At 46.6% G+C, this 20,420-nt stretch overlaps 1 protein-coding gene across 1 annotated transcript; it reads left to right on the forward strand.

The window, feature by feature from the left end:
- The first annotated feature begins 313 nt into the window (after positions 1 to 313).
- Positions 314 to 20,174, forward strand: LOC147092212 (equilibrative nucleobase transporter 1-like). Its single transcript, XM_085975571.1, has 4 exons — positions 314 to 421; positions 16,305 to 16,382; positions 18,171 to 18,263; positions 20,000 to 20,174. The coding sequence occupies exons 1-4, from the start codon at positions 314 to 316 to the stop codon at positions 20,141 to 20,143; spliced, it is 423 nt and encodes a 140-aa protein (XP_085831697.1). The 3' UTR covers positions 20,144 to 20,174.
- Positions 20,175 to 20,420: the final 246 nt, after the last annotated feature.

Genomic DNA, 20,420 nt, shown 5'->3' on the forward strand with positions numbered 1-20,420 from the left:
GGAGAACAATCCCAGCTTCTCCAGTCTCTCCACATCACTGAAGTCCTCATCCCTGGTACCATTCTAGTAATTTTCCTGCGCACCCTCTCCATGCCTTGATGTCCTTCTTAAAGTGTGGTGCCCAGAATTGAATTGAACACAATGCTCCAGCTGAGGCCTAACCAGTGTTTTATATCGGGTTTAGTAATAACTTCCTTGCGTTTTATGTCTCTGTTTAGAAAATACTTCATTGGCTGTGAAGAGCTTTGGACGTGCTGAGGTGGTGAAATGTGCTGGATAACTGGGGGTTCCCTGCTTTCAGGGAAGCGGGGCGATGGGGTGGGGAGAATGTGGGACAAACGAGTTTAAACTGAGACCTGATTTTGATCTCCACAGATTCCTCTACACCACCGCCACCCTGATGATCGCCTTCTCCACTGCGGGGTAAGTCTGAGCTCTCCCGAGACGGGAGAGGGGCAAACGGAGTGTAGGGTTATGTTACTGGACTAATAATCCAGCGTTACAGTAGTGTAGGGGTTATGTTACTGGACTAATAATCCAGGGTCCAGTAGTGTAGGGGTTATGTTACTGGACTAATAATCCAGGGTACAGTAGTGTAGGGGTTATGTTACTGGACTAATAATCCAGGGTACAGTAGTGTAGGGGTTATGTTACTGGACTAATAATCCAGGGTACAGTAGTGTAGGGGTTATGTTACTGGACTAATAATCCAGGGGTACAGTAGTGTAGGGGTTATGTTACTGGACTAATAATCCAGGGTACAGTAGTGTAGGGGTTATGTTACTGGACTAATAATCCAGGGTACAGTAGTGTAGGGGTTATGTTACTGGACTAATAATCCAGGGTACAGTAGTGTAGGGGTTATGTTACTGGACTAATAATCCAGGGTACAGTAGTGTAGGGGTTATGTTACTGGACTAATAATCCAGGTACAGTAGTGTAGGGGTTATGTTACTGGACTAATAATCCAGGGTACAGTAGTGTAGGGGTTATGTTACTGGACTAATAATCCAGAGTACAGTAGTGTAGGGGTTATGTTACTGGACTAATAATCCAGGGGTACAGTAGTGTAGGGGTTATGTTACTGGACTAATAATCCAAGGTACAGTAGTATAGGGGTTATGTTACTGGACTAATAATCCAAGGTACAGTAGTATAGGGGTTATGTTACTGGACTAATAATCCAGAGTACAGTAGTGTAGGGGTTATGTTACTGGACTAATAATCCAGGGTACAGTAGTGTAGGGGTTATGTTACTGGACTAATAATCCAGCGTACAGTAGTGTAGGGGTCATGTTACTGGACTAATAATCCAGGGTCCAGTAGTGTAGGGGTCATGTTACTGGACTAATAATCCAAGGTACAGTAGTGTAGGGGTTATGTTATTGGACTAATAATCCAGGGTCCAGTAGTGTAGGGGTCATGTTACTGGACTAATAATCCAGGGTCCAGTAGTGTAGGGGTCATGTTACTGGACTAATAATCCAGGGTACAGTAGTGTAGGGGTTATGTTACTGGACTAATAATCCAGGGTACAGTAGTGTAGGGGTTATGTTCCTGGACATATAATCCAGGGTACAGTAGTGGAGGGGTTATGTTACTGGACTAATAATCCAGGGTACAGTAGTGTAGGAGTTATGTTACTGGACTAATAATCCAGGTTCAGTAGTGTAGGGGTCATGTTACTGGACTAATAATCCGGGGTACAGTAGTGTAGGGGTTATGTTACTGGACTAATAATCCAGGGTACAGTAGTGTAGGGGTTATGTTACTGGACTAATAATCCAGGGTACAGTAGTGTAGGGTTATGTTACTGGACTAATAATCCAGCGTACAGTAGTGTAGGGGTTATGTTACTGGACCAATAATCCAGGGTCCAGTAGTGTAGGGGTTATGTTACTGGACTAATAATCCAAGGTACAGTAGTGTAGGGGTTATGTTACTGGACTAATAATCCAGGGTACAGTAGTGTAGGAGTTATGTTACTGGACTAATAATCCATGGTACAGTAGTGTAGGGGTTATGTTACTGGACTAATAATCCAGGGTACAGTGGTGCAGGGGTTATGTTACTGGACTAATAATCCAGGGTACAGTGGTGTAGGGGTCATGTTACTGGACTAATAATCCAGGGTCCAGTAGTGTAGGGGTTATGTTACTGGACTAATAATCCAAGGTACAGTAGTGTAGGGGTTATGTTACTGGACTAATAATCCAGGGTACAGTAGTGTAGGGGTTATGTTACTGGACTAATAATCCAGCGTACAGTAGTGCAGGGGTCATGTTACTGGACTAATAATCCAGGGTCCAGTAGTGTAGGGGTCATGTTACTGGACTAATAATCCAAGGTACAGTAGTGTAGGGGTTATGTTACTGGACTAATAATCCAGGGTACAGTAGTGTAGGGGTTATGTTCCTGGACATATAATCCAGGGTACAGTAGTGTAGGGGTTATGTTACTGGACTAATAATCCAGGGTACAGTAGTGTAGGAGTTATGTTACTGGACTAATAATCCAGGTTCAGTAGTGTAGGGGTCATGTTACTGGACTAATAATCCAGGGTACAGTAGTGTAGGGGTTATGTTACTGGACTAATAATCCAGGGTACAGTAGTGTAGGGGTTATGTTACTGGACTAATAATCCAGGGTACAGTAGTGTAGCGGTTATGTTACTGGACTAATAATCCAGGGTACAGTAGTGTAGGGGTTATGTTACTGGACTAATAATCCACGGTACAGTAGTGTAGGGGTTATGTTACTGGACTAATAATCCAGGGTACAGTAGTGTAGGGATCATGTTACTGGACTAATAATCCAGGGTACAGTGGTGTAGGGGTCATGTTACTGGACGAATAATCCAGGGTCCAGCAGTGTAGGGGTTATGTTACTGGACTAATAATCCAGGGTACAGTAGTGTAGGGGTTATGTTACTGGACTAATAATCCAGGGTACAGTAGTGTAGGGGTCATGTTACTGGACTAATAATCCAGGGTCCAGTAGTGTAGGGGTCATGTTACTGGACTAATAATCCAAGGTACAGTAGTGTAGGGGTTATGTTACTGGACTAATAATCCAGGGTACAGTAGTGTAGGGGTTATGTTCCTGGACATATAATCCAGGGTACAGTAGTGTAGGGGTTATGTTACTGGACTAATAATCCAGGGTACAGTAGTGTAGGAGTTATGTTACTGGACTAATAATCCAGGTTCAGTAGTGTAGGGGTTATGTTACTGGACTAATAATCCAGGGTACAGTAGTGTAGGGGTTATGTTACTGGACTAATAATCCAGGGTACAGTAGTGTAGCGGTTATGTTACTGGACTAATAATCCAGGGTACAGTAGTGTAGGGGTTATGTTCCTGGACATATAATCCAGGGTACAGTAGTGTAGGGGTTATGTTACTGGACTAATAATCCAGGGTACAGTAGTGTAGGGGTTATGTTACTGGACTAATAATCCAGGGTACAGTAGTGTAGGGGTCATGTTACTGGACTAATAATCCGGGGTACAGTAGTGTAGGGGTTATGTTACTGGACTAATAATCCAGGGTACAGTAGTGTAGGGGTTATGTTACTGGACTAATAATCCAGGGTACAGTAGTGTAGGGTTATGTTACTGGACTAATAATCCAGCGTACAGTAGTGTAGGGGTTATGTTACTGGACCAATAATCCAGGGTCCAGTAGTGTAGGGGTTATGTTACTGGACTAATAATCCAAGGTACAGTAGTGTAGGGGTTATGTTACTGGACTAATAATCCAGGGTACAGTAGTGTAGGGGTTATGTTACTGGACTAATAATCCAGGGTACAGTAGTGTAGGGGTTATGTTACTGGACTAATAATCCAGGGTACAGTGGTGTAGGGGTTATGTTACTGGACTAATAATCCAGGGTACAGTAGTGTAGGGGTTATGTTACTGGACTAATAATCCAGGGTACAGTGGTGTAGGGGTCATGTTACTGGACTAATAATCCAGGGTCCAGTAGTGTAGGGGTTATGTTACTGGACTAATAATCCAAGGTACAGTAGTGTAGGGGTCATGTTACTGGACTAATAATCCAGGGTACAGTAGTGTAGGGGTTATGTTACTGGACTAATAATCCAGCGTACAGTAGTGTAGGGGTCATGTTACTGGACTAATAATCCAGGGTCCAGTAGTGTAGGGGTCATGTTACTGGACTAATAATCCAAGGTACAGTAGTGTAGGGGTTATGTTACTGGACTAATAATCCAGGGTACAGTAGTGTAGGGGTTATGTTCCTGGACATATAATCCAGGGTACAGTAGTGCAGGGGTTATGTTACTGGACTAATAATCCAGGGTACAGTAGTGTAGGAGTTATGTTACTGGACTAATAATCCAGGTTCAGTAGTGTAGGGGTCATGTTACTGGACTAATAATCCAGGTTCAGTAGTGTAGGGGTTATGTTACTGGACTAATAATCCAGGGTACAGTAGTGTAGGGGTTATGTTACTGGACTAATAATCCAGGGTACAGTAGTGTAGGGGTTATGTTACTGGACTAATAATCCACGGTACAGTAGTGTAGGGGTCATGTTACTGGACTAATAATCCAGGGTACAGTAGTGTAGGGGTCATGTTACTGGACTAATAATCCAGGGTACAGTAGTGTAGGGGTTATGTTACTGGACTAATAATCCAGGGTACAGTAGTGTAGGGGTTATGTTACTGGACTAATAATCCAGGGTACAGTAGTGTAGGGGTTATGTTACTGGACTAATAATCCAGGGTACAGTAGTGTAGGGGTTATGTTACTGGACTAATAATCCAGGATACAGTAGTGTAGGGTTTATGTTACTGGACTAATAATCCAGGGTACAGTAGTGTAGGGGTTATGTTACTGGACTAATAATCCAGGGTACAGTAGTGTAGGGGTTATGTTACTGGACTAATAATCCAGGGTACAGTAGTGTAGGGGTTATGTTACTGGACTAATAATCCAGGGTACAGTAGTGTTGGGGTTATGTTACTGGACTAATAATCCAGGGTACAGTAGTGTAGGGGTTATGTTACTGGACTAATAATCCAGGGTACAGTAGTGTAGGGGTGATGTTACTGGACTAATAATCCAGGGTACAGTAGTGTAGGGGTTATGTTACTGGACTAATAATCCAGGGTACAGTAGTGTAGGGGTTATGTTACTGGACTAATAATCCAGGGAACAGTAATGTAGGGGTTATGTTACTGGACTAATAATCCAGGGTACAGTAGTGTAGGGGTCATGTTACTGGATGAATAATCCAGGGTACAGTAGTGTAGGGGTCATGTTACTGGACTAATAATCCAGGGTACAGTAGTATAGGGGTTATGTTACTGGACTAATAATCCAGGGTACAGTAGTGTAGGGTTATGTTACTGGACTAATAATCCAGGGTACAGTAGTGTAGGGGTCATGTTACTGGACTAATAATCCAGGGTACAGTAGTGTAGGGGTCATGTTACTGGACTAATAATCCAGGGTACAGTAGTGTAGGGGTTATGTTACTGGACTAATAATCCAGGGTGCAGTAGTGTAGGGGTCATGTAACTGGACTAATAATCCATGGAACAGTAGTGTAGGGGTTATGTTACTGGACTAATAATCGAGGGTACAGTAGTGTAGGGGTTATGTTACTGGACTAATAATCCAGGGTACAGTAGTGTAGGGGTTATGTTACTGGACTAATAATCCAGGGTACAGTAGTGTAGGGATTATGTTACTGGACTAATAATCCAGGGTACAGTAGTGTAGGGGTTATGTTACTGGACTAATAATCCAGGGTACAGTAGTGTAGGGGTCATGTTACTGGACTAATAATCCAGGGTACAGTAGTGTAGGGGTTATGTTACTGGACTAATAATCCAGGGTACAGTAGTGTAGGGGTCATGTTACTGGACTAATAATCCAAGGTACAGTAGTGTAGGGGTTATGTTACTGGACTAATAATCCAGGGTCCAGTAGTGTAGGGGTCATGTTACTGGACTAATAATCCAGGGTACAGTAGTGTAGGGGTTATGTTACTGGACTAATAATCCAGAGTACAGTAGTGTAGGTGTTATGTTACTGGTCTAATAATCCAGGGTACAGTAGTGTAGGGGTTATGTGACTGGACTAATAATCCAGTGTAGAGTCGTGTAGGGGTTATGTTACTGGACTAATAATCCAGGGTACAGTAGTGTAGGGGTCATGTTACTGGACTAATAATCCAGGGTACAGTAGTGTAGGGGTTATGTTACTGGACTAATAATCCAGGGTGCAGTAGTGTAGGGGTCATGTAACTGGACTAATAATCCAGGGAACAGTAGTGTAGGGGTTATGTTACTGGACTAATAATCCAGGGTACAGTAGTGTAGGGGTTATGTTACTGGACTAATAATCCAGGGTACAGTAGTGTAGGGGTTATGTTACTGGACTAATAATCCAGGGTACAGTAGTGTAGGGATTATGTTAGTGGACTAATAATCCAGGGTACAGTAGTGTAGGGGTTATGTTACTGGACTAATAATCCAGGGTACAGTAGTGTAGGGGTCATGTTACTGGACTAATAATCCAGGGTACAGTAGTGTAGGGGTTATGTTACTGGACTAATAATCCAGGGTACAGTAGTGTAGGGGTCATGTTACTGGACTAATAATCCAAGGTACAGTAGTGTAGGGGTTATGTTACTGGACTAATAATCCAGGGTCCAGTAGTGTAGGGGTCATGTTACTGGACTAATAATCCAGGGTACAGTAGTGTAGGGGTTATGTTACTGGACTAATAATCCAGAGTACAGTAGTGTAGGTGTTATGTTACTGGTCTAATAATCCAGGGTACAGTAGTGTAGGGGTTATGTGACTGGACTAATAATCCAGTGTAGAGTCGTGTAGGGGTTATGTTACTGGACTAATAATCCAGGGTACAGTAGTGTAGGGGTCATGTTACTGGACTAATAATCCGGGGTACAGTAGTGTAGGGGTTATGTTACTGGACTAATAATCCAGGGTACAGTAGTGTAGGGGTTATGTTACTGGACTAATAATCCAGGGTACAGTAGTGTAGGGGTCATGTTACTGGACTAATGATCCAGGGTACAGTAGTGTAGGGGTTATGTTACTGGACTAATAATCCAGGGTACAGTAGTGTAGGGGTCATGTTACTGGACTAATAATCCAGGTACAGTAGTGTCGGGGTTATGTTACTGGACTAATAATCCAGGGTACAGTAGTGTAGGGGTTATGTTACTGGACTAATAATCCGGGGTACAGTAGTGTAGGGGTTATGTTACTGGACTAATAATCCAGGGTACAGTAGTGTACGGGTTATGTTACTGGACTAATAATCCAGTGTACAGTAGTGTAGGGGTTATGTTACTGGACTAATAATCCAGGGTACAGTAGTGTAGGGGTTATGTTACTGGACTAATAATCCAGGGTGCAGTAGTGTAGGGGTTATGTTACTGGACTAATAATCCAGGGTACAGTAGTGTAGGGGTCATGTTACTGGACTAATAATCCGGGGTACAGTAGTGTAGGGGTTATGTTACTGGACTAATAATCCAGGGTACAGTAGTGTAGGGGTTATGTTACTGGACTAATAATCCAGGGTACAGTAGTGTAGGGGTTATGTTACTGGACTAATAATCCAGTGTACAGTAGTGTAGGGGTTATGTTACTGGACTAATAATCCAGGGTACAGTAGTGTAGGGGTCAGGTTACTGGACTAATAATCCAGGGTACAGTAGTGTAGGGGTTATGTTACTGGACTAATAATCCAGGGTACAGTAGTGTAGGTGTTATGTTACTGGACTAATAATCCAGGGTACAGCAGTGTAGGGGTCAGGTTACTGGACTAATAATCCAGGGTACAGTAGTGTAGGGGTCATGTTACTGGACTAATAATCCAGGGTACAGTAGTGTAGTGGTTATGTTACTGGACTAATAATCCAGGGTACAGTAGTGTAGGGGTCATGTTACTGGACTAATAATCCAGGGTACAGTAGTGTAGGGGTTATGTTACTGGACTAATAATCCAGGGTACAGTAGTGTAGGGGTTATGTTACTGGACTAATAATCCAGGGTACAGTAGTGTCGGGGTTATGTTACTGGACTAACAATCCAGGGTACAGTAGTGTAGGGGTTATGTTACTGGACTAATAATCCAGGGTACAGTAGTGTAGGGGTTATGTTACTGGACTAACAATCCAGGGTACAGTAGTGTAGGGGTTATGTTACTGGACTAATAATCCACAGTACGGTAGTGTAGGGGTTATGTTACTGGACTAATAATCCACAGTACGGTAGTGTAGGGGTTATGTTACTGGACTAATAATCCAGGGTCCAGTAGTGTAGGGGTTATGTTACTGGACTAATAATCCAGGGTACAGTAGTGTATGGGTTATGTTACTGGACTAATAATCCAGGGTACAGTAGTGTAGGGGTTATGTTACTGGACTAATAATCCAGGGTACAGTAGTGTAGGGGTCATGTTACTAGACTAATAATCCAGGGTACAGTAGTGTAGAGGTCATGTTACTGGACTAATAATCCAGGGTACAGCAGTGTAGGGGTTATGTTACTGGACTAATAATCCAGGGTACAGTAGTGTAGGGGTTATGTTACTGGACTAATAATCCAGGGTACAGTAGTGTAGGGGTCATGTTACTGGACTAATAATCCAGGGTACAGTAGTGTAGGGGTCATGTTACTGGACTAATAATCCAGGGTACAGTAGTGTAGGGGTCATGTTACTGGACCAATAATCCAAGGTACAGTAGTGTAGGGGTTATGTTACTGGACTAATAATCCAGGGTACAGTAGTGTAGGGTTATGTTACTGGACTAATAATCCAGGTTACAGTAGTGTAAGGTTATGTTACTGGATTTTTCATCCAGGGTACAGTAGTGTAGGGGTTATGTTACTGGACTAATAATCCAGGGTACAGTAGTGTAGGGGTTATGTTACTGGACTAATAATCCAGGGTACAGTAGTGTAGGGGTTATGTTACTGGACTAATAATCCAGGGTACAGTAGTGTAGGGGTTATGTTACTGGACTAATAATCCAGGGTACAGTAGTGTAGGGGTTATGTTACTAGACTAATAATCCAGGGTACAGTAGTGTAGGGGTTATGTTACTGGACTAATAATCCAGGGTACAGTAGTGTAGGGGTTATGTTACTAGACTAATAATCCAGGGTACAGTAGTGTAGGGGTTATGTTACTAGACTAATAATCCAGGGTACAGTAGTGTAGGGGTTATGTTACTAGACTAATAATCCAGGGTACAGTAGTGTAGGGGTTATGTTACTGGACTAATAATCCAGGGTACAGTAGTGTAGGGGTTATGTTACTGGACTAATAATCCAGGGTACAGTAGTGTAAGGGTTATGTTACTGGACTAATAATCCAGGGTACAGTAGTGTAGGTGTTATGTTACTGGACTAATAATCCAGGGTACAGTAGTGTAGGGGTTATGTTACTGGACTAATAATCCAGGGTACAGTAGTGTAGGTGTTATGTTACTGGACTAATAATCCAGGGTACAGTAGTGTAGGGGTTATGTTACTGGACTAATAATCCAGGGTACAGTAGTGTAGGGGTTATGTTGCTGGACTAATAATCCAGGGTACAGTAGTGTAGGGGTTATGTTGCTGGACTAATAATCCAGGGTACAGTAGTGTAGGGGTTATGTTACTGGACTAATAATCCAGGGTACAGTAGTGTAGGGGTTATGTTACTGGACTAATAATCCAGGGCACAGTAGTGTAGGGGTTATGTTACTGGACTAATAATCCAGGGTACAGTAGTGCAGGGGTTATGTTACTGGACTAATAATCCAGGGTACAGTAGTGTAGGGGTTATGTTACTGGACTAATAATCCAGGGTACAGTAGTGTAGGGGTTATGTTACTGGACTAATAATCCAGGGTACAGTATTGTAGGTGTTATGTTACTGGACTAATAATCCAGGGTACAGTAGTGCAGGGGTTATGTTACTGGACTAATAATCCAGGGTACAGTAGTGTAGGAGTTATGTTACTGGACTAATAATCCAGGGTACAGTAGTGTAGGGGTTATGTTACTGGACTAATAATCCAGGGTACAGTAGTGTAGGGGTTATGTTACTGGACTAATAATCCAGGGTACAGTAGTGCAGGGGTTATGTTACTGGACTAATAATCCAGGGTACAGTAGTGTAGGAGTTATGTTACTGGACTAATAATCCAGGGTACAGTAGTGTAGGGGTCATGTTACTGGACTAATAATCCAGGGTACAGTAGTGTAGGGGTTATGTTACTGGACTAATAATCCAGGGTACAGTAGTGTAGGGGTTATGTTACTGGACTAATAATCCAGGGTACAGTAGTGTAGGGGTTATGTTACTGGACTAATAATCCAGGGCACAGTAGTGTAGGGGTTATGTTACTGGACTAATAATCCAGGGTACTGTACTGTAGGGGATATGTTACTGGACGAAAAATCCAGGGTACAGTAGTGTAGGGGTTATGTTACTGGACTAATAATCCACAGTACGGTAGTGTAGGGGTTATGTTACTGGACTAATAATCCACAGTACGGTAGTGTAGGGGTTATGTTACTGGACTAATAATCCAGGGTCCAGTAGTGTAGGGGTTATGTTACTGGACTAATAATCCAGGGTACAGTAGTGTAGGGGTTATGTTACTGGACTAATAATCCAGGGTACAGTAGTGTAGGGGTTATGTTACTGGACTAATAATCCAGGGTACAGTAGTGTAGGGGTCATGTTACTAGACTAATAATCCAGGGTACAGTAGTGTAGAGGTCATGTTACTGGACTAATAATCCAGGGTACAGCAGTGTAGGGGTTATGTTACTGGACTAATAATCCAGGGTACAGTAGTGTAGGGGTTATGTTACTGGACTAATAATCCAGGGTACAGTAGTGTAGGGGTCATGTTACTGGACTAATAATCCAGGGTACAGTAGTGTAGGGGTTATGTTACTGGACTAATAATCCAAGGTACAGTAGTGTAGGGGTCATGTTACTGGACTAATAATCCAGGGTACAGTAGTGTAGGGGTCATGTTACTGGACCAATAATCCAAGGTACAGTAGTGTAGGGGTTATGTTACTGGACTAATAATCCAGGGTACAGTAGTGTAGGGTTATGTTACTGGACTAATAATCCAGGTTACAGTAGTGTAAGGTTATGTTACTGGATTTTTCATCCAGGGTACAGTAGTGTAGGGGTTATGTTACTGGACTAATAATCCAGGGTACATTAGTGTAGGGGTTATGTTACTGGACTAATAATCCAGGTTACAGTAGTGTAAGATTATGTTACTGGATTTTTCATCCAGGGTACAGTAGTGTAGGGGTTATGTTACTGGACTAATAATCCAGGGTACAGTAGTGTAGGGGTTATGTTACTGGACTAATAATCCAGGGTACAGTAGTGTAGGGGTTATGTTACTGGACTAATAATCCAGGGTACAGTAGTGTAGGGGTTATGTTACTGGACTAATAATCCAGGGTACAGTAGTGTAGGGGTTATGTTACTAGACTAATAATCCAGGGTACAGTAGTGTAGGGGTTATGTTACTGGACTAATAATCCAGGGTACAGTAGTGTAGGGGTTATGTTACTAGACTAATAATCCAGGGTACAGTAGTGTAGGGGTTATGTTACTGGACTAATAATCCAGGGTACAGTAGTGTAGGGGTCATGTTACTGGACTAATGATCCAGGGTACAGTAGTGTAGGGGTTATGTTACTGGACTAATAATCCAGGGTACAGTAGTGTAGGGGTCATGTTACTGGACTAATAATCCAGGGTACAGTAGTGTCGGGGTTATGTTACTGGACTAATAATCCAGGGTACAGTAGTGTAGGGGTTATGTTACTGGACTAATAATCCGGGGTACAGTAGTGTAGGGGTCATGTTACTGGACTAATAATCCAGGGTACAGTAGTGTACGGGTTATGTTACTGGACTAATAATCCAGTGTACAGTAGTGTAGGGGTTATGTTACTGGACTAATAATCCAGGGTACAGTAGTGTAGGGGTTATGTTACTGGACTAATAATCCAGGGTGCAGTAGTGTAGGGGTTATGTTACTGGACTAATAATCCAGGGTACAGTAGTGTAGGGGTCATGTTACTGGACTAATAATCCGGGGTACAGTAGTGTAGGGGTTATGTTACTGGACTAATAATCCAGGGTACAGTAGTGTAGGGGTTATGTTACTGGACTAATAATCCAGGGTACAGTAGTGTAGGGGTTATGTTACTGGACTAATAATCCAGGGTACAGTAGTGTAGGGGTTATGTTACTGGACTAATAATCCAGGGTACAGTAGTGTAGGGGTCAGGTTACTGGACTAATAATCCAGTGTACAGTAGTGTAGGGGTTATGTTACTGGACTAATAATCCAGGGTACAGTAGTGTAGGTGTTATGTTACTGGACTAATAATCCAGGGTACAGCAGTGTAGGGGTCAGGTTACTGGACTAATAATCCAGGGTACAGTAGTGTAGGGGTCATGTTACTGGACTAATAATCCAGGGTACAGTAGTGTAGTGGTTATGTTACTGGACTAATAATCCAGGGTACAGTAGTGTAGGGGTCATGTTACTGGACTAATAATCCAGGGTACAGTAGTGTAGGGGTTATGTTACTGGACTAATAATCCAGGGTACAGTAGTGTAGGGGTTATGTTACTGGACTAATAATCCAGGGTACAGTAGTGTCGGGGTTATGTTACTGGACTAACAATCCAGGGTACAGTAGTGTAGGGGTTATGTTACTGGACTAATAATCCAGGGTACAGTAGTGTAGGGGTTATGTTACTGGACTAACAATCCAGGGTACAGTAGTGTAGGGGTTATGTTACTGGACTAATAATCCACAGTACGGTAGTGTAGGGGTTATGTTACTGGACTAATAATCCACAGTACGGTAGTGTAGGGGTTATGTTACTGGACTAATAATCCAGGGTCCAGTAGTGTAGGGGTTATGTTACTGGACTAATAATCCAGGGTACAGTAGTGTAGGGGTTATGTTACTGGACTAATAATCCAGGGTACAGTAGTGTAGGGGTTATGTTACTGGACTAATAATCCAGGGTACAGTAGTGTAGGGGTCATGTTACTAGACTAATAATCCAGGGTACAGTAGTGTAGAGGTCATGTTACTGGACTAATAATCCAGGGTACAGCAGTGTAGGGGTTATGTTACTGGACTAATAATCCAGGGTACAGTAGTGTAGGGGTTATGTTACTGGACTAATAATCCAGGGTACAGTAGTGTAGGGGTCATGTTACTGGACTAATAATCCAGGGTACAGTAGTGTAGGGGTCATGTTACTGGACTAATAATCCAGGGTACAGTAGTGTAGGGGTCATGTTACTGGACCAATAATCCAAGGTACAGTAGTGTAGGGGTTATGTTACTGGACTAATAATCCAGGGTACAGTAGTGTAGGGTTATGTTACTGGACTAATAATCCAGGTTACAGTAGTGTAAGGTTATGTTACTGGATTTTTCATCCAGGGTACAGTAGTGTAGGGGTTATGTTACTGGACTAATAATCCAGGGTACATTAGTGTAGGGGTTATGTTACTGGACTAATAATCCAGGTTACAGTAGTGTAAGGTTATGTTACTGGATTTTTCATCCAGGGTACAGTAGTGTAGGGGTTATGTTACTGGACTAATAATCCAGGGTACAGTAGTGTAGGGGTTATGTTACTGGACTAATAATCCAGGGTATAGTAGTGTAGGGGTTATGTTACTGGACTAATAATCCAGGGTACAGTAGTGTAGGGGTTATGTTACTGGACTAATAATCCAGGGTACAGTAGTGTAGGGGTTATGTTACTAGACTAATAATCCAGGGTACAGTAGTGTAGGGGTTATGTTACTGGACTAATAATCCAGGGTACAGTAGTGTAGGGGTTATGTTACTAGACTAATAATCCAGGGTACAGTAGTGTAGGGGTTATGTTACTAGACTAATAATCCAGGGTACAGTAGTGTAGGGTTATGTTACTAGACTAATAATCCAGGGTACAGTAGTGTAGGGGTTATGTTACTGGACTAATAATCCAGGGTACAGTAGTGTAGGGGTTATGTTACTGGACTAATAATCCAGGGTACAGTAGTGTAAGGGTTATGTTACTGGACTAATAATCCAGGGTACAGTAGTGTAGGTGTTATGTTACTGGACTAATAATCCAGGGTACAGTAGTGTAGGGGTTATGTTACTGGACTAATAATCCAGGGTACAGTAGTGTAGGTGTTATGTTACTGGACTAATAATCCAGGGTACAGTAGTGTAGGGGTTATGTTACTGGACTAATAATCCAGGGTACAGTAGTGTAGGGGTTATGTTGCTGGACTAATAATCCAGGGTACAGTAGTGTAGGGGTTATGTTACTGGACTAATAATCCAGGGTACAGTAGTGTAGGGGTTATGTTACTGGACTAATAATCCAGGGCACAGTAGTGTAGGGGTTATGTTACTGGACTAATAATCCAGGGTACAGTAGTGCAGGGGTTATGTTACTGGACTAATAATCCAGGGTACAGTAGTGTAGGGGTTATGTTACTGGACTAATAATCCAGGGTACAGTAGTGTAGGGGTTATGTTACTGGACTAATAATCCAGGGTACAGTATTGTAGGTGTTATGTTACTGGACTAATAATCCAGGGTACAGTAGTGCAGGGGTTATGTTACTGGACTAATAATCCAGGGTACAGTAGTGTAGGGGTTATGTTACTGGACTAATAATCCAGGGTACAGTAGTGTAGGAGTTATGTTACTGGACTAATAATCCAGGGTACAGTAGTGTAGGGGTCATGTTACTGGACTAATAATCCAGGGTACAGTAGTGTAGGGGTTATGTTACTGGACTAATAATCCAGGGTACAGTAGTGTAGGGGTTATGTTACTGGACTAATAATCCAGGGTACAGTAGTGTAGGGGTTATGTTACTGGACTAATAATCCAGGGCACAGTAGTGTAGGGGTTATGTTACTGGACTAATAATCCAGGGTACTGTACTGTAGGGGATATGTTACTGGACGAAAAATCCAGGGTACAGTAGTGTAGGGGTTATGTTACTGGACTAATAATCCAGGATACAGTAGTGTAGGGGTCATGTTACTGGACTAATAATCCAGGGTACAGTAGTGTAGGGGTTATGTTACTGGACTAATAATCCAGGGTACAGTAGTGTAGGGGTTATGTTACTGGACTAATAATCCAGGGTACAGTAGTGTAGGGGTCATGTTACTGAACTAATAATCCAGGGTACAGTAGTGTAGCGGTTATGTTACTGGACTAATAATCCAGGGTACAGTAGTGTAGGGGTTATGTTACTGGACTAATAATCCAGGGTACAGTAGTGTGGGGATTATGTTACTGGACTAATAATCCAGGGTACAGTAGTGTGGGGATTATGTTACTGGACTAATAATCCAGGGTACAGTAGTGTAGGGGTTATGTTACTGGACTAATAATCCAGGGTACAGTAGTGTAGGGGATATGTTACTGGACTAATAATCCAGGGTACAGTAGTGCAGGGGTTTTGTTACTGGACTAATAATCCGGATAACACGAGTTCACATCCCAGTGGAGAAGTTTGTGAATTTGAAGGGAATCTGTTGTGTCTGTCTCTCGCCTCTGAGTCAGAAGGTCATGGGTGTGCTCTGCATTATCCAGGTTGACACTTTTGGTGCCTGTACTGAGGGAGCGCTACACTGTCGGAGGGGCAGTACTGAGGGAGCGCTGCACTGTCGGAGGGGCATTACTGAGGGAGCGCTGCACTGTCGGAGGGGCATTACTGAGGGAGCGCTGCACTGTCGGAGGGGCAGTACTGAGGGAGCGCTGCACTGTCGGAGGGGCAGTACTGAGGGAGCGCCGCACTGTCGGAGGGGCAGTACTGAGGGAGCGCTACACTGTCGGAGGGGCAGTACTGAGGGCGCGCTGCACCATCGGAGGGTCAGTACTGGCGGAGCGCCGCACTGTCGGAGGGGCAGTACTGAGGGAGCGCTGCACTGTCGGAGGGGCAGTACTGAGGGAGCGCTGCACTGTCGGAGGGGCAGTACTGAGGGAGCGCTGCACTGTCGGAGGGGCAGTACTGAGGGAGCGCTGCACTGTCGAAGGGTCAGTACTGAGGGAGTGCCGCACTGTCGGAGGGGCAGTACTGAGGGAGCGCTGCACTCTCGGAGGTGCAGTACTGAGGGAGCGCTGCACTGTCCGAAGGGCAGTACTTTGCGAGCGCTGAACTGTATAAAGGCAAGCTCACTCTTTCTCACACTCTCTCTCTTTCTCTGTTGCAGCTTCCGCCGCACTGCTGTTCCCTGCATTCTGCCTGATTGCTGTTGGTGGAATACTCTTCCTCATGACCAACATACAGGTAATGTAGGATAGTGACTGATAGAGCAGGAATAGGACTGGGAGAATGCTGCCCTGTCGGAGGGGCCGTACTGAGGGAGCGCTGCCCAGTCGGAGGCTCAGTACTGAGGGAGCGCCGCACTGTCGGAGGTTCTGTACTGAGGGAGCGCTGCACTGTTGGATGGGCAGTACTGATGGAGCGCTGCACTGTCGGAGGGGCAGTACTGAGGGAGCGCTTCCCTGTCGGAGGGGCAGTACTGAGGGAGAGCTGCACTGTCGGGGGGGCAGTACTGAGGGAACGCTGCACTGTCGGAGGGGCAGTACTGAGGAGCGCTGCACTGTCAGAGGGGCAGTACTGAGGGAGCGCTGCACTGTTGGAGGGTCAGTACTGAGGGAGCGGTGCACTGTCGGAGGGGCAGTATTGAGGGAGCGCTGCACTGTCGGAGGGGCAGTACTGTGGGAGCGCCGCACTGTCGGACGGGCTGTATTGAGGGAGCGCTGCACTGTCGGAGGGGCAGTATTGAGGGAGCGCTGCACTGTCGGAGGGGCAGTACTGAGGGAGCGGTGCACTGTCAGAGGGGCAGTACTGAGGGAGCGCTGCACTGTCGGACGGGCTGTATTGAGGGAGCGGTGCACTGTCGGAGGTGCAGTACTGAGGGAGCGCCGCACTGTCGGAGGGGCAGTACTGAGGGAGCGGTGCACTGTCGGACGGGCTGTATTGAGGGAGCAGTGCGCTGTTGGAGGGGCAGTATTGAGGGAGCGCTGCACTGTCAGAGGGGCAGTACTGAGGGAGCGCTGCACTGTCGGAGGGGCAGTACTGAGGGAGCGCTGCACTGTCGGAGGGCAGTACTGAGGGAGCGCCGCACTGTCGGAGGGGCAGTACTGAGGGAACGCTGCACTGTCGGAGGGGCTGTACTGAGGGAGCGCTGCACTGTCGGAGGGGCAGTACTGAGGGAGCTCCGCACTGTCGGAGGGGCAGTACTGAGGGAGCGCAGCACTGTCGGAGGGACAGTACTGAGGGAGCGCTGCACTGTCGGAGGGGCAGTACTGAGGGAGCGCCGCACTGTCGGAGGGGCAGTACTGAGGGAGCGCTGCACTGTCGGAGGGGCAGTACTGAGGGAGCTCTGCACTGTCGGAGGGGCAGTACTGAGGGAGCTCTGCACTGTCGGAGGGTCAGTACTGAGGGAGTGCCACACTGTCGGAGGGTCAGTACTGAGGGAGTGCCACACTGTCGGAGGGGCAGTACTGAGGGAGTGCTGCACTGTCGGAGGGGCAGTACTGAGGCAGCGCTGCACTGTTGGAGGGGCAGTACTGAGAGAGCGGTGCACTGTCGGAGGGGCAGTACTGAGGGAGTGCTGCACTGTCGGAGGGTCAGTACTGAGGGAGTGCTGCACTGTCGGAGGGGCAGTACTGAGGCAGCACTGCACTGTTGGAGGGGCAGTACTGAGGGAGCGCTGCACTGTTGGAAGGGCAGTACTGAGGGAGCTCTGCACTGTCGGAGGGGCAGTACTGAGGGAGTGCTGCACTGTCGGAGGGGCAGTACTGAGGCAGCGCTGCACTGTTGGAGGGGCAGTACTGAGGGAGCTCTGCACTGTCGGAGGGGCAGCACTGAGGCAGCGCTGCACTGTTGGAGGGGCAGTACTGAGGGAGCGGTGCACTGTCGGAGGGGCAGTACTGAGGGGGGATGGAGACTGGGCCTCTTCTGCTCTGTGCGGCCCAGCTATTGACTGAGCTGTTTGGGGAGCGACTTCAAGTGCTTGCACGTGTACACTGCGCTCCGTTGACTGTTTCTGTTTCATCTGATTCCCAGGTTGGAAACTTATTTGGGAATAAACGGTCCACAATTATCACGCTGTACAACGGAGCCTTCGATTCCTCTTCTGCCATCTTTCTGCTGGTCAAGGTGAGAGGTGTATAACAACATAAGAAATAGCAGCAGGAGTCGGCCATTCGGCCCCTCGAGCCTGCTCCGCCATTCAATCAATGATGATGGCCAATCTTGGACCTCATCTCCACCTTCCTGGCCTATCTCCGTATCCCTTGATTATCTTCATATTCAAAAATCTATCGATCTCTGTCTTGAATATACTCAACGACTGAGCCTCCACAACCCTCTGGGGTAGAGAATTCCAAAGATTCACCGCCCTCTGAGTGAAGAAATTTCTCTCATCTCAGTCCTAAATGGCCGACCCCTTATTCTGAGACTGTGACCCCTGGTTCTAGACTCCCCAGCCAGGGGAAACATCCTCCCTGCATCTACCCTGTCAAGCCCTGTAAGAATTTTGTATGTTTCAATGAGATCACCTCTCATTCTTCCAAACTCTAGAGAATATAGGCCTAGTCTACTCAATCTCCCCTCATAGGACAGTCCCCCCATCCCAGGAACCAGTCTGGTGAACCTTCGTTGCACTCCCTCTATGGCAAGTATATCCTTCCTTAGGTAAGGAGACCAAACTGTCCACAGTACTCCAGGTGTGGTCTCACCAGGGCCCTATATAATTGCAGCAAGACGTCTTTACTCTTATACTCAAATCCCTTGGTAGGCAACGAACTAACTCACAATACCAGACAGAGGGCCGATTGTACTTGCTCCACCGTATAAAGCGCTTCTCAGAGGGTGAAAGGTCAGGGTCTGACCTACTGACCCCACCCAGTGTCACCCCATCTGAGAGAGAGGAGCCCTTCACCCCCTCTGTCTGGGGCGGATTTGACCCAGGTCACAGAGGTCCAAGATTGGTGTGCCTGGGAGGGGGCCGTGTGTTTATACTTGGAGCTGGGGGCGCGGGGAGAGAGAGAAAGAGGAGGTGTTGGGGGGGGTGGGGAGGAAGAGAGCGAGGGGACGGGGAGAGAGGGGTGGGTGCAGGGGAAGAGAGGGAGAGGGGTTGGGGCGGGGAGGGAGGGGGATGGGGAGGGGGAGGGAGGGGGATGGGGAGGGAGAGGGATAGGGAGGGAGGGGGAGGGATGGGGAGGGAGGGGTGGGCGCAGGGAAAGAGAGGGAGAGGGGTTGGCCGGGCAGGGAGGGGGATGGGGAGGGAGGGGGAGGGGGAGGGAGTGGGAGGGGGAGGGAGGGGAGGGATGGGGGAGGGATGGGGAGGCAGGGAAGGGATGGGGAGGGGGAGGGAGGGGAGGGATGGGGGAGGGATGGGGAGGGGGAGGGAGGGGAGGGATGGGGGAGGGGGAGGGAGGGAGGGGATGGGGAGGGGAGGGAGGGGGTGGGATGGGGTGGGAGGGGGAGGGGACAGAGAGGGATGGGGAGGGAGGGGGAGGGGAGAGAGGGGAATGGGGAGGGAGGGGGAGGGGAGGGAGGGGGATGGGGCGGGGAAGGAGAGGGATGGGGCGAGGAGGGAGAAAGAAGGGGAGGAGAGGGAAGGGGAGGGAGGGGAGGGTGGGGCGGGAGGGAGAGGGATGGGGCGGGCGGGAAGGGAGGGAGGGGGATGGGGGCAGGGAGAGGAGGAAGGGGAGGGGTGCGAGGTGGGGAGAGCGACATTTGGAGAGGGTTGCGGGTGAGACCGGGGAGGGATTTGGCGTGAGGTTAAGGAGGTGGGGTCAGGCGAGAGCTACCTTTAACGGTCACTTTTTGTTTTATGCCGTTCACCAACACCCGCCCCGCTCCGCCCCCCACTCCTGGTCTCACTGTAGGTGCTGTACGAGGCTGGTCTCTCTCTGAAAGCCATGTTCCTGTTCATCAGTTGCCTGAGCTCCCTGCACATCCTGCGTACCTACCTCCTGCTGCCCCGCACACACATTCCCTACCCACTGCCGGAGGATTACAGCTACGGGTAAGGAGCAGAGGTGGAGTGAGTTACAGGCTGGAATCTAATCGAGGGGTTCGGGGGGTTTATATATAGAATAACAGATACCTGGGAGTGAGTTACAGGCTGGAATCTAATCGAGGGGTTCGGGGGGTTTATATATAGAATAACAGATACCTGGGAGTGAGTTACAGGCTGGAATCTAATCGAGGGGTTCGGGGGGTTTATATATAGAATAACAGATACCCGGGAGTGAGTTACAGGCTGGAATCTAATCGAGGGGTTCGGGGGCTTTATATATAGAATAA

Source organism: Somniosus microcephalus, unplaced genomic scaffold, assembly GCF_052327205.1.
Source record: "Somniosus microcephalus isolate GS21.2 unplaced genomic scaffold, FLI_Smic_1.0 unresolved_chr2, whole genome shotgun sequence".
NCBI lineage: Eukaryota > Metazoa > Chordata > Chondrichthyes > Squaliformes > Somniosidae > Somniosus > Somniosus microcephalus.

Excerpts from the sequence above, each read along its gene's own strand:
- LOC147092212 (XM_085975571.1), top strand. The coding sequence starts at position 314 with ATGGGGTGGGGAGAATGTGGGACAAACGAGTTTAAACTGAGACCTGAT. Across the intron at positions 422-16,304 it reads TGATCGCCTTCTCCACTGCG|GCTTCCGCCGCACTGCTGTT; the intron begins GGGTAAGTCTGA and ends TTCTCTGTTGCA. Across the intron at positions 16,383-18,170 it reads TCCTCATGACCAACATACAG|GTTGGAAACTTATTTGGGAA; the intron begins GTAATGTAGGAT and ends TCTGATTCCCAG.